We start from the raw sequence: 27,603 nt of genomic DNA on the forward strand, positions 1-27,603 counted from the left end.
GAGCGGAAGAAACAGTCAAAAAGTACTCCAGGAAGCATCCGTGTTACGCCTTCATTAAGGTCATATTTCAAAGTCCAGGACACACAGACATCTTTGAAGAAATTAAATCAAACTCCTGAATATAGTACTGGGACAACAGTGAGTAGCAGTAGAGTCCTGGAGACACAATCACCTTTGCCATTGGAAATAAACAATAAGGGGGTGGACATAGTAATGGATCTTATAGGTCTTGAAAATAGATTTGAACCTCTCTCTCGACTGGTGGATGAAAGTACTAATATCCCTACGCTTTCCCCGACCAAAAAAGACAATACGGGGATTCAGTCCAATGGTGCAGAGATACTTAACCCCTCTCAGAGTGGTAATCCAGCAGTGGAGGAGCTATAGTCAGCAAGGACACTAAATACAACATGTAATACAGGGGCTCACTCCTCTACAGAGGGACTGTTAACGACTCTCCTCACAGAATTAAGAGATAAATTTGCTGTTTCTGAAAACAACCAACTGAAATTTCAAACAGTCTGTGAGACTTTAGAATCTAAATTAAATGTTATCTAAGTAAGAGTAGGGGCTGTGGAGTTAGCCAAGGAGGACCTTACAAAGCAAGTAGATAAAAATGCATGTGAGATCCAAATGATAAAAAGTGGTGATAAAATCTTGAGGGAAAAGCTGGAAAGTTTAGAAAATAACGCAAGGAGGAACAACATCAGGTTCTTGAATATACCAGAAGAAGCAGAGGGAGGAGACATTAGATCCTTCATAATTAATCTCCGCACAGAATTACATCCCGACATTGAGAGACAGCTTCTTGATGATGATGTACAAAGAGTACATCGGGATCCTTTCTCAAAAAGACCTGGGAAAAGAAATCCAAGAAGGATCCTAGTGAATTTTAAATCATATGTACTTAAGGAAAAAATCCTGGCAGCAGGGTTAAAAGTAGGGACGTATAAGAAAGCTGGATGGACATTCCGCGTTAAGTCAGACATCTCTCACATCACTCAGTACAAACAATGGGAGCTGGGGAAAGCAATGCAAGAATTAGGAAATCTGGGTGCTACAGCAAATCTACGGTTCCCCGCCACCCCCAAAATGATGTGGAATAATAAAATGTTCAATTTCAAGGACCCGGAAGAGGCAAAGGCCCTAATATATCAGATAAAGAGCACATCCAAATGAAAATTATTTGATTTAAGCCTGGTTAGAGAGAGAACCTAAAAACCAGAGGTATTTATTTTTACCTCTAGTTGCAATAAGGGAGGGTTCCCAAAGGGAGGGGGTGGGGTCGCATATAAAATAAAATAAAAACATTTCTATACACAAATAGGGTGGGGGAGCAAGCGGGGAAAAAAGCAAAAAAATTTCCTCATTTATTAATCCTAGTCAAAGAGTCTTACGAAACCTTTGGCGCTTTTTCTCAAAGGACAAACGATGGCAGGGATTTTAATGCGCTCCGGGTCAGACATGACTAAAACTGAGAAAGTGAAAAATATGAGAATCATGTCCTGGAACGTTAATGGGTTAAGAGTTCCCTCCAGAAGAAAGAGAATACTAGAGTATCTCAAATTGTCTGAGTGCAACGTTTTTTTGTTGTTCAAGAATCACACTTACTCAAAGACGAATGAGAAGTGGTTTTAAAACATCAAAAGTGGGTCGAACACTGTATTTGTACAACTCAATCTTGTTCAGTGAAAGGGATTGCTATTTTAATTGAAAAATCTGCTCCTGCTATGTTAGGGGAGTATATGGTTGACCCTTTGGGAAGATGGGCAATTGCTAGCGTTAAGATTAATGGCATATGGTTAGTTTTCGCAGGTTATTATGGGCCAAACCTAGACGACCCAGCCACTTTGTATACTCTACTCCTTCATTTATCTAAAACAAATGATCGCATCATATTAGGGGGTGATTTTAATTTGGTTCTTGATCCAAGCCAAGATTCCACCTCGTCCAGAGTAGTGGTAAACACACAGAAAATGAGAGCTGCCCTGAGACAATTAATGTCTGACACTGGGCTTGTGGATATTTGGAAAGAGTTGGGCCATAAATCTACGACATTTGGTGGGAAATACACTTTTTATAATAAAAAGTGCAGACACCTTGCTCCAGAGTTTATTTATTTTTAGTTGATATCGCCACGATTAGAAACGTTATCTCAGTTAGCCATGTCCCGGAGCATATGTCTGACCACTCTGCAGCAACCTTACAACTAGCTATGGAAGCGAGTTCCCCATCTCAGAGGTGGACCATTAATCGAGCATTAATATTAGAAAATGAAGTAATAGACAATCTGAAGGTAGAAACTAAAGAGTTTTTCGATTTCAACCTTAATTCAGCTTCACCTCAAGTAACATGGGATACATATAAGGCCTATTTGAAAGGTTCTTTAACCGCTATATCAATTTCCAAGTCCAAGAAGGTGCAAGAGGAAACCAAAAATCTAGAAGCTGACATATACACACTTCATGAACATTTAGAGCAGGACCAGGGGAACCCTAATATTTTAAGAAGTCTAGACAATGCGAAACATAAGCTCGCTGAATTTCTAGAAATAATAGTAAAAAAAAGTGTGATGCCAGTAAACTGGCTCACCATGAATATGGAGAGGGGTGTAACAAGCTCCTGGCGTGGAAAACCAAAGTCGACCAGACAAGAAATTGGATAAGGGACCTCCGCTGTTTGAATACTGGCAATATCATCTCGGATGAATCCGAAATTGAGGAGGCCTTTGTCCATTTCTTCAAAAACGTATATACTGACGAGACAGTATCAGACGAAGATAGCATGGAAGAATTCGTCTTGGATCTAGCACTCCCTGCACTTCAGCAAAGCGAAAAAGAGCAGTTAAACCGCCCCATATCTAGGGAGGAAATTATCCATACGGTCAGTTCCCTAAAAAAGGGGAAAGCCGCTGGCCCTGACTCCATTCCTAATGAAATTTACATTATTTCAAAAGAAGAACTCGCCTCCTTTCTTCTTCAATTGTTCAATTCAGCTTTTATCGAAGGACATAGCCCCCCGTGTTGTGGGAAGAAGCCACCATAACATTCTTATTAAAACCAAATAAAAATCCAAGACTCTGCGAGGGGGAACATCCTTAACATCGCGGTTAGTACACCGCGATGCAGTTACATCGCAATCGTTACAACGACTGCATGTTACCACGCCATGCCATTACAACGCAAGTCTTTACATCGACTTGCGCTAGATGGCATGCTAACATTACAAATAGTGTAGTTTACTATTCCAACACCTTCCCTACTGTTAAGTGGACTGGAGTTGGAATAGTAAATTACGCTTTTCTAATGTTAGCACGCCATCTAGTGCAAGTGCAAGTCGATGTAAAGACTTGCGTTGTAAAGGCATGGCGTGGTAACTTCACAGTCGTTGTAACGACCGCGATGTAACGGTACGCGTTGTAAAAACTCGCGTTGTAACATCGTACATCCCTCTGCGAGTCCTATAGGCCCATCTCACTTTTGAATTGTGATCATAAAACATACACCCAGATTATCACTAAACGTTTAGACACAGTAATCAGCCCTTTAATACATCTAGATCAGAAATGTTTCATGAAAGGGAGGCAGCTTAGTGAACTGACACATGATCTAATTGGTGCGATAGATATGGCTCAGACCTATAAGATTCCTTTAGCAGTAATGACATTCGACGCTGCTAAAGCATTCAACCAGGTCAATCGGTATTTTCTGTTTAAAGTAATTCAACATCTTAATCTAGTTGAAACTTTTCTGTCATCAATCAAAGCTATTTATAAAAACCCCACTGCCAAAATCCTCATCAATGGAAAACTAACTAGGTCAATACAAATAGGAAGGGGTACTAGACAGGGGTGTCACCTGTCCCCTCTACTTTTTAACATTTATATTGAACCTTTAGCGTGTAAACTGAGAGCTTGCCAGAACATCATCCCCTTCGACTGTAATGGATGGGGGAAAAAAATCGGTTTATACGCAGATGACCTTATAATATATACGGGCAACTTAGAAAAATCATTCCCAGAGATATGGTCTGAATTAGAGAACTTTGGAAAGGTTTCTGGGTACCTTATCAACCAACAAAAAACTGAGCTAATGAAATGGAATACCAATTTTAGGAGTACTCACACAAAGAAGGAAATTAGATACCTCGGCATCCAGATAGTTCAAAATATTGATAAAATAGCGTTGGTTAACTTTTAAAAAGTTACAAAAAAAACTAAGATCACAACTTCAATCATGGGGGGGGCTTACACTTTCATTGTTAGGCAAGTCAAATGTATTGAAAATGTCAATTCTACCAAAATATACGTTTTTGTTTAACACTATCCCTCTAGACTTCCCAAAAATTTGGTTCAAAATGGTACAGGGGCTTTTTTCAAGTTTTATCTGGGGAAACAAAAATCCTAGAATAGCTTTAAAGAAACTTAGAAAGAAAAAAGCATACGGAGGAATAGCAACCCCTGATTTATACCTATATTTTTGTGCCTTCCATTTAAAAAATGTCTGACAATTACTGTTGGAAAGTAAATTCTTTTCTCCACTTTACAAAGCCCTTACAACAGAGTTCACTCAACAAGCAGGTTGTTTTCTTCTAAAATTCGGGCACCCAAAATATTTTAAGAAGGCTAAACTGAAGACTCTGTTATCAGCTATGAAGCTCTGGTCCCAGGTGAGACGCCTTCTAAAAACACCGTATTACAATGAGGTATCACCAGTCTGGGATTCCCCAGCAACGTCTCTGTGCATGGAAGATGCCCTTGCAGTTCCTCTCCGTGCTTGTGGCATTAATACATGGGGGCAATTGATCATCGATGCTGATCTAATTTCCTGGCCTCATTTTTCGGCGATATGTGAAAGCTCTGTTTCAAAGTTTAAATATTATCAGCTGAACAGTTGGGCAAGGTCTATAGGTAAAGAGTTAAAAGGGAACATGGACTTGGCTTTGAAGATATGCTCTCACCAAATAAAGTCAAAAGAAGTGTCAGAGTGGTACTGGCTACTAGTCCAGAATGGAGAAGAGACGCTGGCCTCATTTAATCAGATTTGGAAGAAAGATCTGCCGGATGAAGATCTTGAAAATATAGGGAAAGTATCTATGTCTTTTTTATGGTCTTACGTAAATGCTGCACCTTTAAAAAAGAATCACCTCTTCACAGTACACAGAGCCTACTGGACACCCCAGAAATGATCGAAAATGGGAAGCCAAGAGATCAAGAAGTGTCCAAAATGTGGAGAAGACAAGGCTAATGAGGTGCATAAGTTCAGGAGCTGCCCGGTAATACACTCTTATTGGCAGAAAGTGGGTAAGACCCTTTCAGATATCATGGGGCTTGAAGTAAAACTAACAACTGTGTCCATACTTTTTGGGATACTTCCGAGGGATCTGGACAGTGGCCCATTAACAAAAAAACATAGGGCACTGTTTTTCACCCTGATCCTTCTGGCCCGAAGAGAGCTTTGTAATAAATGGATTTTAGCCTGTCCCCCCATAGAAGAAGAGTGGATACATTCCATTCAGAGGGTATCAACTCTGGACCAATCTGGCATAAAGCTAAAAAAAACTAAATTTGGGGAAATATTGGATAAGTGGGTGGAGATGAGTTCTTCTGTGTAGGATTACATATAAGTCATCAGTTCCCAGTCTTGTGGATTTGTTGATCTATTGATTCCCTCTATATATATTCTGGTCTCCTTGCGGTGTTCTTTATCTGTTATTTATCTGTTATTCCTTTGTTTCTTGGTCCGATGATTAAGAATATGCTGTAAACGGAGCCCACTGGTAGGGCTGCCAACATTCCTAAAAAGAATCAAGATCAGGGGCGGAGCTGACCACAATAAAGCCGAAGGTACGGGCTTGGAGATATCTGGCATCCATCTCTCCTTTGTGGAGTGACCAGGACCCCCCAAACCACTTTGGCCAGTTGTGTTGGACGCAAGACTCCCTTCTTGAACTTAGAGCATATTGTAGATAAATGAGGAATTAAAAAAAAAAAAAAGGGCCGGAGCCCGAAACCAGTTGGCAAAAAACTGTGTGTGTGCATTGTTACCTTTTCGTGTGGATTTTAACGGCTATGCTCAGCCGTGAAGGAGCCCCGCTGTGGAACAGAAGACCCTGTGATGCCATGTGGTGATCGCCAGAAGGGACAGGTGTTGATATGAGGACTATGAGGTAGCAGCTGGGCTTTTTAAATATGTCACAACAACCCACTGTGGTATTTTAATAACTTTGATGGACAAACTGCTTGCCTCCTCACTTGAGGAATACGACCGTGCACTGCAAGTTCCAGAATGCTGTGAGAGTGGCCACGCCCACTGGGGCGGTTACTTGGTTTAAATAAGTGCGTGAGTGACTTTGCAGTTTTGGAGAATAGAGCCTTTGACAAAGGGCAGGAGCCTGAAACCGGTCGGGCAAAAAACTGTTTGTGTGCATCGTTTCCTGTCCATACTGCAGTCAGCATAACAAATAAAGTAACATTACCTACCTGAGCGGGCTCTTTCTTTGAGGGCAACCTTTTCTTGTGGATATATAAATATATATATATATATGTTTAAAAAAAGCCTTAGAAATTCACTGGAAAAACCCCAGTTGATGTGGAGTTATGCTGGCCAATCAAAACTGCAAAACCACTGAAATGTGCATGTTTTTGATTAGGACTGTAATCCAAACTCGCACAAAAGACAAGCAAACCCTAACCCGCACACCAGTTGCAATGCTCCCCAGGTAACACGAAATGTGACAAATGTAATTACAAATGTATTAAATTGTCTTATAAATGAGTTTACATATTATAGTTACACCTAACACTATCAGAGAGACAACTATGCCTGCAGTATTATTAATTAGTCTGTTATTTAATTATGTTGTGCTTGTAGGTGTTATTATTATTTTTGGGGTTAAATATCGTAAGGCCATAAGTATTACACTTGGCCAGCGAGTTATGGGTCTGAAAGCTGGAAATGAGAATCTATGTACACTCCGCACAAATAAAATTGGCTGTGACTCATCAAGGTGCCCCCATTTGAACAAAGATAATTCCAAAGAAAAAGAATCTATTAGGACAATGAGGTCAGAATATAGAAATTGTCCTGGGACCGCATCAGGTGTTTGTGCCTGTTTTTGGGTTCACTCTGCATAGTATTACAGAAAACACTGCAGATGTTGTTTGGCCACTTCATTACCAAGGGTTCCAAGTACCCCATCATGGAAGGTAGGCTATCCGTCTTCTGAAGGCGGCATGTTCTTATTGAGATGAACAAATGTCTATGGATGTTAGTCTCCTCCATAATACAAATGTATGATGGTATTCATTATGCATTTTGCACTCATGCCTTCTGAATGCCGTCATTAGAACGAACGCATCTTTAGCACGCATTCGTTCAGCACATAAGTCATTATAATGGCTTGCCTTAGCGGGCCACTGGATTATGGAATAGTTTCAGTTACTATTCCAACTCCAGTCAGTGCAACAGTAGGGAAGATGTTAGACTTTAAATCCAACACCATTCCACCAATGCACCTCTCTAAAGATGCGTTTGTTCGATTGCCAGCACAGCGTGATTACGGCTTTGTCGTAAAGGATGTTTCACCCATAGAATGCAGTTCAGTTGTAAAAGGTCCAGGAGGTAATTGCTAAATGTCTGCTACAGTGAAGTAAAGGGATCGTAATGCCCTACTCAGTGTGCCTCTTGGGATGGGGAATAGAGGGCAGCAGGCACTCTCCATAAACCTCACCAGCAGGGTGTTCTTCTAGTGGGGAGGTATATGAAGGTCTCAGAGGTGGCGGACCCCTCCTAAGGAGCTTGCACAGTAGGAGCCCACACCCAGCCAAGGAGGACCCATAGTGCCACTTTAGTTATATGGGTCTGGAGGACACTTCCGTAGGCATGACAGAGCACACACAGCAAAGGTGTTGTTAGACCTGGCACCTTGGCGTGAGTTTCCCTTCCACTTTTTGATGGTGTGCCTCGACTGTTTTGCTGGTGTTGTCCGCTCAGGGCACTGCGCCACGGCTAATCCGTGCCGCAGTGCAAGTGCTCCCTAGGTAAAGTGTACCTATAATTGATGTCCCTGATTGGTTTATTGGATTCACTGTCAGTCCCCAGTAAAGTGCACCAGGGGTGCCAGGGCTTGTGAATGCCAATGCTGCTGGTGGGCTTGCAGCGCTGGTTGCGCCACCCACGGAAGCGGCCTTGTAAAGTGTGTCTAGGGTCTGCCACCGCAGACCCTGTGCGCGGTCCGGGACCGTCGCGCTGACGGCGCAAGTGCCCCCACTTGCCAGTCCCTAAACCTTCCCTTACCTACATATTAGCCACCCCTCTGGTAGGCCCAAGGGCAGGGTGCGTTGTAGGCATAAGGTAGGACATGCCCTGATGTGTGTGGCATGTCTTAGTAGTGAATTACAGCCCTTGTCGTTTTTCACTATTGAAGGCTACCTGCTCTCCATAGGCCAGAATGGGCTGCTGGGATCACGCCAACGCTGTGACCCCAGTGGACTCAGAGAGCATGGTAGAAGTGTCAAGTTTAGTATGCCTGAACTCAGGATGATAAAATACTTCTTGTAGTCAAGTTTATTTTAATATCCTGGGTTTGTAAATACTACTTTTAGAAAGTTAGTATTTACTGACCTGACCATCTCAGTCCGCCTCTGCTGTGTGTGTGTGTGTTCTGCCCAGCAACAGTAAGGAGCAGGGTGGGGGGATCCCCAGAGACAGGTTGGCTGCCAGGTGGTGGGTAGAGAGATTACACCTGGATGGGTGGGAGGAGTACACCTTGACTCTTGAATAGACCTGTGCTCTGCCACCACAAAGCCGGCGCCACCCCCTGTGGGGCGGCTGATGTCTCTGCCCTGCTGCTGAAAGGAGAGAGCAGAGTCACCATAACAAAGTGCTCCAGAACTGGACTGAGCCAGGCCTAGGCCCCCTGGCGCTAAAGAACAAAAGAATCATGGTATAAAAGTAGGAGCCTGGCTCCTAAGAAATCAGAATCCTGTTTACCACAAATAACCTCTGCCCGACTAGAAGGAGAAGAAGACGCCGGAGGAGCTGGCCTGCTGCTTGCCTTGCTGAGAAAGGAGAGGAAGAGACTTACTGAAAAGACTTTGCTACTTTGTGCTTGAACATTCTCCAAGGGCTTGATCTGAGCTTGCCCCCTGAACTGAACCCCAGGAACAGTGGGTTCTCTGTGCTTCTTGCTCGTCCTCCAATTCGAGCCGTGTGTGCATCCCGCTGGAAAAGAGACTGCGCCCCTCCTCGCCCCTCCTAGGGCCGTGACACTCAGAAGCTCGCCTGCCTCAAACCCGTGAGAGCCCCGCTCCGTCCCGAGCCGCTCTCTGTCCCCGGGCCAGGCCGCCTGCATCCCTGTCACCGCCTGCTACTGGAGCGCGCTGACCGCGCTATCACCCCTCCCGCCGGAAGCCGTCCGACGACTGTGATCTACGCCGGGTCATCCAGCTGCACTGACCGTGCCCTGCGACCCCGCTTCGCTATCCCCGGACATCTCAGGCCGCGCCGCCCCCGCTGTGGAGGCCCTCCTGCACCGCCGTGCTAAAGGGTCGCTGGCCGCGCCTGCCTACGTGCCCACACCTGCTGATTGAGGACCCAAGAACACTTCCCAAGCTGAGAGTCGCACCGACCTGTGCCGACTCTCCTAATCACGAAAGAAGTCCAGTATCGGGCTCGGGGCCCGCAACGCCTTATTTCCCCGTTCGCAGGAGCCGATCGCTGTGAGTACTGGAACTACGAGTAAAGAGACTACGAACTATCCATTTGAAGCTACGAACAACGAACATTTGCCCGCTGTACAACCTGGTGGCATAGCGAAAACGTTATTGGTCTTGTGATAAGTCTGCTGAGATATATATACCTTATTTTTACATAAAGAATCGTATTTTCATATATATCCAAGTCTGGTGTCCGTTTCTGGTGGGGATTGATGTATTTACTGTGTGTATGATTGTAAGTGCTTAACCAACAACGCCTGAGGAATCGCCTTGGCTGCTCACGCCACGCACCTAGAGGGTGAGCAAGGGTCATTCGCGAGGGGTTATCCTGCGCCCTGACGTGGAGGAGAGGGTTCCTGCTTGACACTTGCGCCAACCAGAGATCCCCGACTCTAACAGGTGTGCACTGGGCCAGTCCAGGACAACGGCCCCAAGATGTAATATTGTTCTTGGACTATCATTTTGAAGTGACTCCAATTACCAGCATAAAGATTCAAGGTTGCGTCCTTGCACTCCCTTGTTACTTTGTTTTTACTTTTTTTTCTTTTGGTCTGGCCTCTCTCCTGATTCCTGCCAGAGCAGAAGAAAATACCTAAAGAAAAGGATTTAATATCCTGAGCAATGTGAAAGTTTAAGGATACGTGTTTGGATCGTTTTTGAGACTTTGAGTTCGTACAAGTACTTACCTCTTCCAATCTGAACAATTCCTCGAACGGTTTCCCAGTGGCTTTTCTTCCTCAGGGGGCAGACTGAAACACGGCTTGACCTGTCACGAATTGTATTCATGGTTTTCTTGAGTTCCTACGGAATATAAACCAAGCATAACATCAAGCATTGTTGTGTCTGCAGACAATATTGTAAAACCGCGTTATCAAAGCAGATACATGAATCCCTTTTTTGCCAATAGGAAAGAGGACTGAACCCTGACAACAGGAAAGAGGAGTGAACCCTGACAATAGGAGAGTGGACTGAACTCTCTCCTTTTCTCTTGGAGGTTATGAACTGAAAACAGGGGGTAAATGCATTGTGGCCAGTAGGCAGAAACGCCTCTATAAAATAAGACTTTGAGACCATTCAGGCATGAAACTATTGATTTTACAAAGATGAATGCGCCTTTCCACTGTATCAGGACTCCTGACTATAGGACAACACACTTGCTTACTTATGTTTCTTGTGTCCATAACAAAACCTGAGTGGTCATCAACATAAAGGAATGTGGCACTCCCCTCTCATTCTTCTGGAGCAACGCCATTGAAACTGTCACCCTTATGGCTAAAGTCTCATTACATATGTCCATATTTTGTGTGAATAGTTCTCGAGTCAGATCTTAAACAGAGCAATCCATTTTTTCTAAGTTTGTTGCCTTGTAGTGGGACAGATGGATTTATAATATTGTTTACTAGGGCTTCCTATATTTCTCACTTCCTCTCTGCCACCAAGTTGTTTGCCAAGAAATCGTATTTCCCTATTTAGCTGCCTTCTATGTGTTTTTACATTTTGTGAGCACATATTTTGGCTCAAGAAAATTAACAAAATGGTTAATTGACTGCCAAGCTGAGCATGGCAGAGTAAGATAAACAATAGCGCATCACTCATCAACTCCATAACAAGGTGTATTGTCATTATTTTCTCTTTGTTAACATGTATTTTTCCAGAACCTAAGAAGAGTGGCAGTTTTGGACAACCATGTTGCTCTTTTTATGTCTTCGAACCCAGCTATCTATTATATTAAAATTACCAAAGCAGCTTTATCATTATCAGATGAGGAGAGAAAATCTGATGGAGGTGGAAATATGTACATTAGGTGTGTACTGATCATGATTAGTTTAATGTGCACTTTAAAGGTTGTCACGGAGTAGTTAACCCATGTTTGGGTTTAAGGACGCCGTGGCCAGCCGCGGTCCATGCAGGTAACAGCGGTGGGGTCGCTTAAGGGAGGATTTCGAGGGACGATGCCGAGGGAAAATTAAATAAATAATTAATTGTCCCTCTGCATCATCCCTCGAAATACCCCCTTACCTGGCCCCACCACTGTTACCTGCACGGACCGTGCATGGCCACGGCCCTCTGTGTCAGCTAGTGCACCTCTTCCGAAACAGGGTGTTCGATCATGGTGATAATCCCTTTATATAGGGTTATACGTCAAATCACCAAACACTAGCGTCTCTCATCCAGCTCCAACTGCTGTTCCTGTAATGAATGTAGGGCATTAAATTATCGAAATACAAACACTGTAGCAACATATTCCATGTTGGCTGCTTCAGAATTATTCATATGGAAAAAGGATGCACATTTTGACCACTCTACATACTTCAGTTACCTCATCTATCTTGTTCACTCATTGCTTCATCCCTCTAGACTAGGCAGTAGGGACCCAGCGAGAGATGGGGAACATATTTAGTTGTACTAGCAAGGGCATGAACTAATCTTAGATTGACCACACTCTCCTGGAGTGCGCACTGTGTGCACAATGCGAGTACATGTAAACTGTGTGAAATCCCAGAAGCTGAAGAAATCTTACATGTGCATGGCAGGTTTGAGGTTCTCAGTAATAGTAGGCCCTGCATTTTAATGTATTGCACTGCGTTTATCTGTTTATGTGCCTTGAAGCGAGATCAACATGTGGTCTTACTAACAAGTGACCAACCCTGAGGCCTTTTAGTTAGATGGTTGATCCTAATGATTCTGCACAAGGTGTGCAGCATCTTGGATTGAAGAGCTTGGTCTCTACACAATGAGGGGAGACATTCGTCCTTGATATGCCAGCAGTAAATGTTTGTTTGAATAACGATTTCTGAGGGCATTTAGCTAGATCGGATATATTGTCAGGTTGACATTACTATTGCTTTAAAAATTCGAAACCTGTGCTGTTAGGAACGTATTACACCTAGGCTGGCTGCAGTAGTCCCACCGGTGATATAACTGATCCAGTGGGCATCTCTAATTCTGTGATGCAGAATACAATGGTGTTCTGAGTTGAACCCTTACTGGTCCTTTAGCAATAGGAATTCCCATGGGATTCTGTGTTACTGCACCTGACTCCTTTTGTGATTCCCTGTTTTATTCTGGTTTCCCACCCAGAAATTTGACCAACATTTAGTTAATGAATGGTCCAGGTGGAAAAGCACGTAGGAAGGACACCTACACTCTGTTTCTGGGTGTTCTGTCAGAATTCATCCTGCCCCGCTCCTAAATGGAAGAGGGGGCGAACAGTTGAATAAATGGCCTATTAAATAGAGGACGTAGCACAACAACTTGCTAACTACTATCTGCCCCATTCCGCAGAGATGACAGATTATCGCTAGTAGTACACATTCCACTTCCCACATAGGGCCCGATTCCGATCTCATTCGGAAAGCATACCGACTGACTTGGTTACGGAATGCTTTCCATATGACTTGGATCGGAGGAATCTGACAGAACGAGTACAATGCACCCGTATGCATCCAGATCCAATTTGGTCAGACTCCCATTGGCTTCAATGGGAGCCTGTGTTCTGAACATGACCACAGGCTTCCATTGAAGAAAGGGGTGGGAGGGGAACATTTGCACCCTGTGGTGGGCACCCCATGGTGCCTACCACACTGTGCATGGTTGGGAAGAGGAGACCCATGGGTACCCCCACAGGCCCGATTTGGAGGGCCCCGGGTTAAGGGGAGCCTGCTACGGGTCCCCAAAGACAGATTCCGGCAGTTGTTTGGTTCCAGACAAACTGAATTGGAAAGGCTTCCCGAATCGTTGATCGTACTCGCTCATTCAGAAACCAAGTCCATAGAGCTGTACGAATCGGCTCAGGAAAGGCTCGATATCACCGAATGCCTTTCAGAACTGATTTGGTCAGCCCTACCTAATGGTTTCCAGGCATCGTACTTGGTTGTTTGGAACTGGCAACGAGTCGGTTGGAAACAAGGGCTCCGGAGCGGTTTCGGCAAAGCCGAATCCGATTCAGAGCCCTTCTGAGCGAGGTTGGAATTGGGCCCATAGTTGATAACCTCAAACTGACCCTCGGAAATTGCATCTTTATACAGGACAATTTTTGGAATACTGGTGGCATTCATTTTGTACCAAGGTGCGGCCAACTCTTCTCTAATGCTCTGTTCTTACTGAAGACTTTACATCTCATTTAAATTGCATCATTGATGCTTTATTTCCTAGGGAACAGGAAGAACCCATGCAACTTTCACATACAGACCTGAATACACACAGCAAATACTCCAAGTCAAATTAAAAATACTTTATTCAATTTAAACACAGTATATCATAAAAGTACACAAAATTCAATAAAAAGCAGTCGTATATTATGAACAAACGTATCACCTCTCAGAATGAAAAACCCTAGCTAAAAACCATGTTACATAAAAACAATCCTTAGCATTAGATGCAAATTTCAAATATAGCAAATCTGGCCGAATTTGTTCAAAATCCTTATTTATGAAAAGAGGGCGGATTTACTTGTATCGAAGGGATATACACTTGTGTCATATATAAACTATATGTAAGGTATCAATTGCACTAGCCATATCACAAGAAGAAATTGTCAGTTCTGAGGGTCTATGCCATCCTACTAGCAGTTGGGGAAACAAATTCAAGCGAAAGTAAGATAGCAAACGTCTATGCAAAATAGGCATATCTAATGTCTTGAACATTTCTATATTGCTCATAGGTTTTGCCATAACATAGTGCGCATAATCCATTGAGGCCAACATCCCATTCTTAATATCTCCTGAGTGGTCATCTTTCATTTGTACAAATAAATGATTATACAACTATTATTTTTCCATCAAGGACACGACACAAAGGGGGTTATTATGATGTCGGGCGAAATCACTTCCGCCCGACACCGACTTAATCATGGGACCTACCAACACCCGGTCGGTGGTCCCGACCGACATATTATAATGCACTGGGACACTGTTCGGTCGTATTCCAGTTTTCTCAATGGGAACTCATTTTATGGCCGTAAACCAGCCGTAACACAAGCTACCATTGAGAAAAAGGAGGCGCAGTTCATCCCTGCACAAGGTAAAGGGATCAACAGGAGGGTACCTTAGGTGCCCCCTCGACCTCCAACCAGAGGCTGTGCACCAAAGGGGGCCCTGCCGGGAGCCCCCCAGACACACATTCCGACATTGTTTCCCTGTCGGACAAGCCATCATGGAATACATTTCGGAAAGCGTGCATCGTAATCTCCAGGGCGGAAAGGACCGCACTTGAGATTACAGGCTGCCCTCCAACTGGCGGATGGGCTCTCTGAGCCCATAGGAAGCCAGCCGAATGACCAGCAGGTTTACTTTCCGACCACCTCCAACATAATGAGGTGGTCAGAAAGTAAACAGACCGGCCGATTATGATGCAGCCCTAAAGGCTCTGATCCCAGGTTGGAGCTTTTAAGGGCCATATCGTAATCAGCCCCTACATGTCTAACTCCAGTCAAAGCATCCCATTCAGGACTGACTGCTTCAGGATCGATGCTGAATGGTAAGCAATGTCTTCAATATGTTCTAGTTTTCGTCCCAAGCAGTCTTTCCATATTGAAGGCCCATTGGTGTTGGCTGCCATAGTTGTAGTAAGCAGCACTGGGCTGCCCTGCAAACACCAAAAACCATGTTTTGATTGAACATCATTGGAGGTGCACCAGTATTGCACGAGCTGTTTTTTTTCTCTTTTTTCTTTTCTGCGATTATTAGTATCAATTTTAGAAGCCTTTCTAATGAAACCAGTAAATATTTGTAGTAGGCAACTCACACCATCTCATTGCTCTACAAATGCCATCTCAGCCTCATCCTGAAATAAATAAAATAGTCTTGGAATTTTATTATCCACAAAGAACCATGCAATCAAAGCCTTGTGTGGCCAAACAAGACTGTGTCATCTGCATAGGAAAGTAGCTTAGTCCTCGGTGGATTAACACTTTACAACCTATTAAGTTTATGGTACACATCTCTGCTTATCTCTGTATATTTGTGTGTTACTTACTCCGGTGAGTTGTTAAATTAAATGGCTTTATAAACCTTGGACTGGAATGAGGCCTCTTTCATAGAAGAGCTAGTAAAGACATTTGGTTAAAATTGTGATTTGGGGATTGTCCTATGTTTGATCTTCACTCTGCCCTGCTAGCACAGGTCTGTACATTTTCCATGGGAATTAATAATCCCAATCCAACCTTCCATTATTTTATTTTCATGGTTTAGTGTCACTGTTCCCCACTTTCCCTCTCCCCTTTAGCTCCTGAAACCACTCCGCTATCCTTTGGCACATACAAACACTAAGGTGGATGGCCTCACAAAGTGGCTTTGATCTGATACAACTTCCTCCTCTATACTCCTTTTTCCTCATAAGAGAGGTGCTAGCAAATAGTTTCTGATGGATGGTGATTCCCTGATAGTCCTGCTTTTCTGTATTTGTTGTGCCTTCTGGATGTTTAGATTCTGCCTGGGTACAACGTCTCCATCTCCAGCCTACCAATTCATATTTTTCCTGTCTGAGTCACAACAGGCTACAGTGGCCCTACAAAAACACATGTTGACCATTCTTCCTACATATTATTTTGTCAGTTTTGGAAACACCACAGGTGAAGGTACTATCAATGTTTTGAGTCAAAAACACATTACTCATCCAAGGTTTTTTACCACCTTCTTTCTCTACACCTGAACAGGCCTAGGGCTAAATATATCAAAGGTTTTTGCCCATTCTATATCTATGAGAAAATGTTTGTACATAGGGCCCTAAATCCTCCATGTCACTGCCAGCCTCCATTCCATTAAGCACAACCACCACAGCATTAAAAGTCATTGCACTGGCTATCTATCCCTTTCAGAACAGCACAAAGGCCTTCATTACGATTTGCATGTTAGTGAGAGCATGGTAAATTTGCATGAAAATGTACTAGTTTCATGCGGTAAATCTGTTCCAGTATCATGCAATTTCAAGTTAACCCATATCCCCCAAAAATGGGTGAGGTGAACATTTTCACTTATATGGTAAGTCTGGTCTGCATGACTCATAATAAGGCGATAGACTTTCATTTTCACTCTTCTGGATCTACCTGCTTCCGTAGCTCTCCCAATGTTTATATTCTACTTGCCTTTTCCTTACCACTGTATGCATCTGTTTCCTTCCTCATAACCTGTGCAACTCACCTCATCACACCCAGTGGTGGCCGGCAAAGGTAAGCGCGTTGAGGCAGGGCAGGGTGGTAGGGGGGAAGTCGACGGAAGGCGGAATAGGTAAAATTAAATAAATACCTATTCTGTTGTGTCTTGACTCCCCCCACCGCGCCCGCCCCACACTATGCGTTTACCTGCACCAGCTGCTGCTGAGCACACCAAAAGTTGTAGGACACTGTCTTGTGAGAAACATAGCAACGTAGTCATATATCGGCAGAAGCATATTGACAACCAAAATATTGCTACCCTATACTAACATTAAAGACACAAATATTGCTAACAACAGTATGGCTAACATGATACCTAAAATACAACAATCTCAAAAACAAAATGTAAGAATTGCCACATATTGTCACTACACTTAAACTAAGGTAGCATAACAATCATGCAAACTAAAATATCAAACACCGGAAAATTGAACTACTTCAAAATAATACTAATGCTATTATATTTAATGTATATATACATATAAAAATAATAAAAAATAAAATTAATAAATACTAAATATATAAGAAAGAAACTAATTTGTGTTTACCGTAAACAGTAAAAAATCATACTACTCTCCAACCAGCCTATTAAATTAAACTTAAAAACCGATAGCAAATAGATAGACTTTCCCAATTAAAAAACAGTATAAAAAGGCAACAAAATGCTTCCTAACAACAATTACATGAGGACAGAGTCACTCTGTTGGATTTCAACTCTACAAAAGAATTTTTCAACCCTTCAACGAACCACTAAAAAAAACAACAGCTATACATTTTTTAAGATCGCAAATGAATAACACTATGCTCCCTATTTATTTCTCCAAAAAAATAAAGCAAAGGCATGGGCACTGAGATACAAATTAGATCACATGGAAAGTAAGGGCCGGATTACAAGTTTGGCAATCATGGTACTGCCGTCAAAATGGTATCAGATTCTTTGCCGCCCAGCTGGCAGTCTGCCCTCCCAATTACGATGCATGCGGTTTCACAGACAAATTACCGTCCCGGTCCCACCGCCAGGAATCCTGACCACATGAACTAAAGACATCATACAAAACGTAAGTAGAAATGTACAGCTGGAATTTAAAACTGTAAAAAAAAAATAACACTTATTATAATTTAAAATAATGAATATATTTCTGTATCATAGAATCCACAGGTACAATTTCAGAAATAATAAAATACGACAAATCCCAAAATGGGAATCTTGTATTAAGATATAGACATATATACTTATAGTAATTTGAGCTCCACCAGTGAAAAATCACACAGGAAATTCACAAAATATTTTTCTAACACATGCTGTGCAGTGGTCTCACCAAAAATTAAATAGGAGAAAGTGTTAAGGAAATTAAACATCCCCACAAATACAAGTGAGAAATATTTTACAAGACCTAAAAGAGCCCAGTATAAGCTTACACGAGCGACCAAGAAAGATACTTCAAAATATTATAGCAAACATTCCTGAACAGGCAACAGGCCAACTTCCAGGCATGCCAAATCTAAAAATATTAATAGCCAGAACATGTAGAACAGCAAGGAAGACACCAGTAGCTTCTAAGAAACATGCCGAAATAAAACACACCCCAACACCTACGAATGACAAGTAAAGAAGATAACAAGAAACCTTTTTTATAGGGCAAGCACGATAAAAAAATAAGGAATTATAGTTTATTCTACTAAAGCCATCTAGTAATCTTAACACAATGAAACACATGGTGATGGAAGGCATTTTAAGTATAACTTTCACCGTTCAATCAAATACACGCAATCTATGCTCAAAATCAAAGAACAAAAATCCCATTTGTGTATGCACTGTTACCTAACAAAAAAAATGAAACTTACAATGAAATCCTAGCACATGTACAACAACAAACTAACAACTATAGCCCTCACAAAATCATCACAGACTTTAAGCAAGCAATGATTTCTATTATTCTTAAAATCTACTCACACACTGTAATTCAGGGGTGCCACTATTATTTAACAAGGACATACAGACACCTTTGAAAATCAACACTAATTATTGAATACACAACTAACTTAGACTTTTTACATGAATTAGAAAAACTAATAGCTTTAGGCTTATGTACCTGTCACAGAAACCACTGAGCATTATTGAATCTCCCTATTAAAAAAGCCGTGAAACAATACTAAGCCCACTAATGAATTATACTGAGGATATTTGGGTTGGTCACCTGCACTGATCAGGATACAGATGCCAACCCACGTATCACATTCCATGGTGAAATGTCTACAACAGCACCATGCCCAAGAAACAAAGACAAATAACGCAGTGGCAAAGTGGCATAATCCTTTCTGTGGAATACATTGAAGATGCCACCCTTGATTCTACCAATTCCTAGAAAAACTTCAAAAAGAACAAAGAATAGAACAATCTGTAACCCAACTCAAACCAAAATATGCAGACAAACTAAAGAAATGCATGAACTGCTAGCATGCAAAGCAGCACTTTATTTACTAAACAACAAACCATACATAGACTCAATAGCAAGGTCCGTACTTTTAAACAAACCACTTCCAAACAACAATACATTTTAACCTCCCTAAAACCCAAACACTCAGACTATAATAATATTTATCTTTCAATAATGTTAAAACAACTTTTAAAAACTAATCTGAAGAAATAAGTAATTAAAAATATAAATGTTTAGATTGGTAATAAAAAATATATATAATATGCATTTAGAAATAAATAAATATACAAGCCAAATTAACCAACATTATTTTAAGTAAACAAACACTTTTCTCTCATCTCTACATATAGCTTTATATAATTTAAAAAAGTCATATATATATATATATATATACATAATAAATCAACATACATAACATCAACAAATTAACATTGCCCTCCCAATAACATAATTAAATGTAAAAACCATTCATGATTTCATAGCTGGCATTTCACGAGTGCAGGGACAAGACAAAATATAAAATTCCCATAAAGTCTTTATTAAACAATCCTCCAATACACGCAAAAATAAACCGGCCAAACTCCAACACGACTTTAATAGCCACGGGAACCCATCCAAAACAATGGCTAGATAATAAATACATTTTATAAAAACTAAAACATTTAGGAAAAAGTGAAAAATAATTTTGGTTATAAACCAATTTTCTTGAAAGAAAATCTGATGTTTGAAAAAAACATGCAATGTCAAAACATATAAACCCACTAAAATATCATTTACAACCCTCATATAAAGCACATAATGGTAAAAAAACGTTTTAAAAAAACAATATATTACCTACTTAGACAACTGATATAAAATGCATTTAAACATTGTATTTTCTAATGAGGCTTACCACACTACCGTAAACTATCACATACTACACAAAACACACTAACAAACTGCACATTAAAATAACATTCAATAACATAGACTAACCTATCATTTAACACCTCCTGTCTAACACTAAACCCTTAGAATATAAGTATATCACAGATTTACCTGAACCAGAGATTAGTAAAATGAAACTGCAACCACATACTCCACAGACAGCCCAAAATGATAAAGAAAGCCTACAAAATAAAAGAAATTATAAGAAAATAAAAGAATATTTTAAATAAAAAAAGAAAAAAGGCTTGCATTCCATGAGAATCAATGTAATTACAAATTGTTTTTATTCTTTATAAAATAATAAATTACATGTTAAAATGTTAAACAATTAATTCTATGTTGAATAAATGCATAAATTTTTCAAAAACACTTCTAAAAAACAAGTTCTCATTTAGGCAGTATTTTAAAATATATTGTAATGTCTAAAAAAACATTTATGTGGGATAATATTTGTTTGTCAAAAATGACTAAACAATATGCTTAACAAAATGCATACTACAAACTTAATGAATGTGCACTACAACCAGATCATCTGCATACTGTTAGTTACTTTGAAGTTAAGTATATTTTGTAGTTAATAAACAAATACTAAAGAAAACACCTTATAGTTATTGCAGGATAATGTACAATGAAGAATTATATGTATTAAAATAGATATTTAGAAAATGTATAATACAAAAATATAAAACATTATACTATAAATAACTATATCTTTTTAGGCTACAATATGGATGTATGATATTACAACGCGGGTTTTTACCACGCGTGCAGTTACATCACATGCGTTACAACGCATGCGATGTTACAACGCTATGCCATTAGAACGCAAGTCTTTACATCGACTTGCGCTAGATGGCGTGCTGACATTAAAAAAGTGTAATTTACTATTCCAACTCCAGTCCACTTAACAGTAGGGAAGGTGTTGGGATAGTAAACTACACTATTTGTAATGTTAGCACGCCATCTAGCGCAAGTCGATGTACAGACTTGCGTTGTAATGGCATAGCGTTGTAACATCGCATGCGTTGTAACACATGCGATGTAACTGCACAGCGTGGTAATAACCGCGTTGTAATGGCTGTTCCCCCTACAATATAGGAACTACAAACAAATGCACACACTTTATGGATATCACATTACTATTTCCCACTAAAAACCTCACTATATACGAGAAAGTGTTCGGCTACAGCAAAGGTCGAATTTCCTGTTCCCACTCCAAGCGTAACCGCATTATTGGGGGTCCCAAAACACTTTTTCTCCATGGTAATTTCCATAGGAAACTTAAGACACGGCTACAGCCCAAACTGCTGAACGGAATTACACCAAATTTGGCAGAAAGGTAGCTCTTGGTCCAGAAATGGTGTAAATCTGTTCAGTAGTTCCTGAGAAACTTAAAGATTTCTTAGATATACAACTGTAGCCGGGGTGGATCCACAAACCCTTCTGATCTCGTGCCTGAGATCTGATTGGCTGCTAACACTTCAAACCAGGAAGTGCTGGCAGCCATCTTGTGACTGGGTTGAACCAAGCAGCTCCCCTCCTGGAGCTGAACATGGCCACCCCCTGGACATTGCAGTTTGCTATGGGATTGCAGGATCACTGCTCCCACCATCCCATAGCAAACAGGTGCTCCAATTTGAACAAGTAAGAGCATTTTCCTCTTGCTTGTTTAAAGTGGAGCATCTTAGCAGCTCCATGGGGGTAAAAAGCAATGCTAGCTCCAGCAGAGGCGGGAGCCAGCTGGGTCCGGAGGGGCCTTCATGCTCCCCCGTGGTCCCAAACGAGATAGCCGGGCCCGGGGTATGGGATCCACTAGGCCGAAATCAGCCTGGGGAGGGGGGCCGAGCACCCCCTCCCTAAAATAAAATACATTTAAAAAAAAGAAATTGCCTGGCCCCAGGAATGGGTCCCCGTAGCCGGATATGGCCTGGGGAAGGGGGCCGCTCGGCCCCTCCCTTAAAAAAAACAATTGGCTGGGCTTTGTGGATAGTTTCCCCGGGGCCAAAATCAGTCCCGGGAGGGGGGCACATGGCCTCCTTCCCTTTTTTAATTTAATGAAAAAAACAAATGGGTCAGATCCCGGGGATGGGACCCCGGGGCCCAAAAGGGTCAAGCAAAGGGGGGTCACATAGCTCTCCTTCCTAAAATATAAAAAAAACTCAGCTGGCAACTCGCGCGAGGCCCCGCCCCACTTTCTCCACTACTCTGCAACTGCGCCTCCTGGTGCGCTCTTGGATGGGAGATGATTTCTCCTTCACTTATGAGGGTCTTTTGGGGGCCAAGTAGCCCACTTGTTACCTCCAGTAAGCCCCACACAGTGGGATTGTGGAGAGGTGGTCGGAGGCCACGCCCCTTTTTACACAACTCTGCAAACACACCTCTTGGCACACTGCTGGTGGGGCAATGAGGTCCCCTTGTGTCCTGAAGAAATCAGGTCTAAAGTGGACTTTATCCCCTAAGCTATTTCCATAGATTACCGAGTGGTATGTTGGTGGAGTTTTGTAGTAATAATTTACATTTCCCTAAAAAATCATAATTATATATATGTCAGAAGAAAGGGCTGACACAGAAATGGCTGACATTATTGCTAATACTGGAATTGTGATTTCCGCAGCCAAACACAGTCATTTTCAAAGTTTGATATTTCAGCATTGACTAGCTTCTGTGCAAGGTTTAAAGTTGTTTGTGTGTTTGTGTGGGTGGGTGTGCGTGTGTGAGCATTTGCGTCAACTGGATGCTGGTGTGAAACAAATGTACCCACTTGACTTCTTGAACTCCACTGGGGGTCTGGATGATTTGTCTTCTTCGGAGATCTGCAATACTGTGGCAAGGACTGAGTCCTTGGAGTATCCAAGAGTCTTTACTTTCTATGTGGTGATATCAGCATTTTCATCAGTGAGTGTAGTTAGGATACATAAGCAGTATTGATAATCTGGTTAGTGCCTACTCACCGGCTCAGTGTTTGGGACACATTTTCAGGTTCAGAGACTGAGCTGACAGTTCATGTAACCAGCATCAGTGGGCACAAGAACATATTTTTCTATCGTTTGTTTTAAATGATATGTTTCCTATAGTCAGGATTTTCTTTCACACCAAATTAGAGGTTCATTCATTATCATATACTTTTTGGCATTTGACGTGTGCCATAACCACCCATCTGCAAGGGGAGCCAAAACCAATGGATCCAAACAAATTCTCTTCTAGAGATTCATCCTAAATAATTTATCAAATGAGAGAAAAGAAAGTCGGACACAAACCCCGTCAATAGTAAAATACTGCTGTGCATCTGCTATATTTTGATGGCAAAATATAGATTTTTAATAGACGTGTGCAACATTGCCAAGGGTTTTCCTCCAAACATTTATGGAGATTTTATTTAAGATCTTTAATCCATTTTCATTTGAGAAATTACAGAAGGAGAACGCTCCCATGAACCCCCCTTTTCAAATAAATTCTCACTCAAAATGTGTTTTCCTCTCAAGTGTAGTTTGTTGAAATTTGGGAAATAGAGAAATTTCAATGTGTCCCTAAGTATGCGTTTGTCAACTTTGAGGGATAGGTTTGACACTTTGCCCATTCCTAGTTTTAAAAAGTACCTTTGTCACTTGTTGAGGACCCATAGCTTTTCATTCTCTTAAAACAAGAGCATTATGTTACCTCTTTCTTCAGTTGTTTATCAATTTCCTTTGCAGCCACTGTCCGGTGCTGAGGTGATGTAGACAATTTGCTTCTCCTTTTGTACGGAAACATAGGCTTCTGGATAACATGGAAAACAATGTGCTCCTTTTTTCCTATTCTTTCTTCTTCTTCAATCTGATTTATGATTTCCATGGAAACTTCAGTGTTAAAAAAATCCATTGCCACAGCACGAATTATGCCTAAATGAAAACAGAGAAACAATGTAATAATTCACGGAAAGTCTTACGTGGAAGTCACTTAAAAAAGTCAAGACACGAGAACAAAATTCAAAACTGCAAAAAACATATCTTAATGTAAAACAAAATATCACATCCAAAGTTACAGAAATATTTGTGGGTATTCTTTGTTCTACATGATTTCAACCTTGATACTCCCAATTTAGCCTGTGCTAGTATATGTTGCAGTTTCCAATGAAAAAACTGCTGGGTTACTTGTTAGGGTACAAGGCATTAAACTGTAGGGCTACCTCAAACACTATTGTAAAGTGTGAATAAAAAGCTTTACTAATAACAGTATGAAACACATTGAAATATTAAATCCTAAATGTGTACACAGAGACATGCTGCTCTATTGGGGTCATCTGCAGTTTGTCTCCATATCCATAACAGCACTGAATATTCTATACTAACCCTATTCTCTTCTCTGCTGACGACCATGTGGTTATCATCCTTCACACTTCATCCATAAATCAATTTTTAACCCTTTATGTTTTACACTTGAGGATCTAGTGGAAGTCCAATGTGATCAACGATTTCAGAGAGTGCTGTCTGACTCTTCAATTCCTTAGTATCACTGATGTGTACTAATAGAGAAAGTTAACATTACACCAGGATACTATTATCTTTCTGGATGATTGGGATTTTGTTAGATGACTCATGCAGAAATGTATTCTACACTAATCAAAAAAAGATACATTTTTAAACCAGTCCAAACAGAGATTTATGGGAGCATGGATGCATGTAAATTCCTAGTGAAACTCTCTAATGTGTACAAAAAAACTATCTCATGCTTTAAAATATTTAATCTAAGTATTTGGTATGGAGAACACATTAAAACAAGCCTTGGATATCGTCTCCAAGCCCACTGATTTTCTTGTACAAGAGCACAAGTTTCCCTCTGTTCCTCAGTTTAAAAGCAGACATTTGGAACAGTGACTAAGTGAGCCCTCGAAGAGCAACCAGACCTTGTGCTCATTGTGTGAACGACAAACTCGTTTCAAGATAGCCATTTGAGTGAAAGATGAGGTACAGTTAAACTATCTGGTCTCATTAATGCTTACTACTTCTCCAGGTTTGAGAACCATAGGCGAGAACAGGGGCGGCTCCTTCGCTAAGGTGGAGGAGCATAGCCCTACTGCTCTGAGAGCAGAAAAAAATAAAAATTAAATGATAAATAACTTTGTTATTATCATTCTTTTTTCTTTGCTATGGGGTTGGGGTGGGGTTTGGGTCAGAGCCTGGGAATAGTGGTGAGTGCACACTTTAAAAGTGTGCATGACAACTTGGCAGGCCGTCTTGGCCCGGTCAAAGCATCATACACACTTAGCATGTTCCCCACCAGGCTGCTTTACACAGGCTGGTGGGGACCATGCCCAGGCCCCTAGTCCCCATCTGAGCGCAGAACCATGGCACACAGACCAATCACAACGCTGCACTGCAATGTTGTGATTGGCTTAGGGGAACCAATCCCATCACTGCATTGCAGTGTTGTGCTTGGATTAGTAGAGCCCAGGTGCTTCCTGGTTACGGACTTGCCAGGAAGAGAAGGAACGACGGAGAGACGGCAGCCGTGGAAAAAGGTACGTGTTTTTTTTTTTATTGTCCCACCAGCTCCGTTCCATGCCAACTGCCACTGGGAAAGAACTCAGTTGAGTATTAAATAGGACCTAATCCAACATATTCTTTTAATAAAACAAACAGAACTAGGAAGAAGCACATTCTATATTAAGCTCAAAATGTCTACAAATCAAACAATAAAGTGTACTTAATTAATACATTATCCATGACCACTGAGATCACTTTAGCTTTCAAAGCATCAAATATTCCAAACTGATTCTGCAGTGGATTATTCAGAACCAATTACAAGTCATTCATACACAATTGCAATAAAGTGAGATACAGTAAAATGGAGGTGTGATCCTATTACCAGTAATGCTAAAAATATGAATGCCCGGGGTATTTGCTGTCCAGGAGTAAGAGTGAGTGAAATGAAAGAACCAAATCTGTTTTAAAACCTATTGACAATGACAATGACAGACAAGTAAATCTTGTCTGACAGAAACACAGGGTTGGATTGGCCGCTAAGGCAATCAGCAGGTGCAGCTCCTCCGTAATGGCACTTCATTTTATTTATGGTGTCTGAGCTGCACAATGAGAATTGGTCAGGGCCAAGACATGGCAGGAAGGAGTCATGTGCACTTATAAGTGCACATTTGGGTTGGGCTGTCCGTTTTAGGGCAGCCAAACAGACCTGTACACCAGCCACGGCCCGTATAGGGCGTGTTACCGGGGTGGTGATGTGGGGCGGAGGAGGGGCAGGGTGGGGGGTTGCAAAATGCGGCATACGGCCGATTTCAGCTAAGTTACGAAAGAAAAAAAAACGAATTTTGTTGCGCGTGCTGCATCGCAGCGCGCACAATGAAATTCGTTTTTTTCCGTAACTTAGTTGAAATCGTCCGTATGCCGCATTTTGCAACCCCCCCCCCCACCCTGCCCCTCCTCCACCCCACGTCACTGCCCCGGTAACACGCCCTATACGGGCCGTGGCTGCTGTACACTTATGTTTCTCCAACCAAGCTGTGTTGCACGGCCAGGTTGCAGAAATGCCACAGGCTCCAATGAACTGTCTGAGTGGTGAACGAGGCTGCTAAGACCAGTCCTGGGGCTGCTTTCATAGCATGAGAGCAGCTTCTGGATTGGGTGGGGAGCCAGTTCCTTGAGGGCCCATCCCCTTCCGACCCGACAAGACAAGCAGCGAGTAGGCCAGCAGTGTCAGCGGGAGCGGAGTGACAGGTAAGTCATTTTTATTTTTATAATGTTTCCCCCCTCCCAAATCCCCCCCCAGCCGCCCTACCACTTTAGATATGCTGCCCCCGCCACTGGCAATCAGGCAGTGTTCGATGGACTGATCTGACAGGTTACCTTGTGGGCCACTTTTTGGGATGTTTGGGAGCCTGATTTATGGTCTGCTGGGCCAGTTTTGACTGTTGATTTCCCTGATATTAAAACAAACATTGCCTGCAGCAAACTCAAATCCACACACTCTTTCATACATTGCAAAACACTTATACAGCATGTCTTTACAGGGTCAGAACTGCCCCAATATGCAAACATCGGCCACTTTGTTGGTATCTAATTCACTAATGGACACTTTTATTTTGGTGCCCGGGCCTATTTTAAATCCCCGTCAGACCCTGCAAAAACATCAGAGATTGCCAAAGCAAATATAAATATGAAAAGAGCATACAGCGTTCTTTGTGGGCAGGAAAAGTGAAAAAAGTATGATTTCTTCCAATAGTCAATCCAAACAAATCAGTGCTGAAATGGAGGAAGCAATCTTAATGAAGGAAAAGTAAAGACAGAACCAAAGGCTCAGAGGGAAAGCAAAAGAAATTCACCACAGAATGGAGGGCATGATGATGCAGCATGAGCAGGTCTGCCAGGGGAACT

The 27,603-nt window shown here is 41.8% G+C and overlaps 1 protein-coding gene across 1 annotated transcript in view; it reads right to left on the reverse strand.

Annotated features, from left to right (window-relative positions):
• LOC146785394 (guanylate cyclase soluble subunit beta-2-like) overlaps positions 1 to 27,603 on the reverse strand; it is a 579,800-nt gene that overhangs the window by 406,720 nt on the left and 145,477 nt on the right. Inside the window, exons 6-7 of the mRNA XM_085632898.1 lie at positions 23,894 to 24,114; positions 10,405 to 10,519 (exon numbers count right to left, since the gene is read on the reverse strand). Coding sequence (XP_085489024.1) covers positions 10,405 to 10,519; positions 23,894 to 24,114 — 336 coding nt within the window. The remainder of the gene's footprint in view (positions 1 to 10,404; positions 10,520 to 23,893; positions 24,115 to 27,603) is intronic.

Source organism: Triturus cristatus, chromosome 11, assembly GCF_964204655.1.
Source record: "Triturus cristatus chromosome 11, aTriCri1.1, whole genome shotgun sequence".
NCBI classification, from domain to species: Eukaryota; Metazoa; Chordata; class Amphibia; order Caudata; family Salamandridae; genus Triturus; species Triturus cristatus.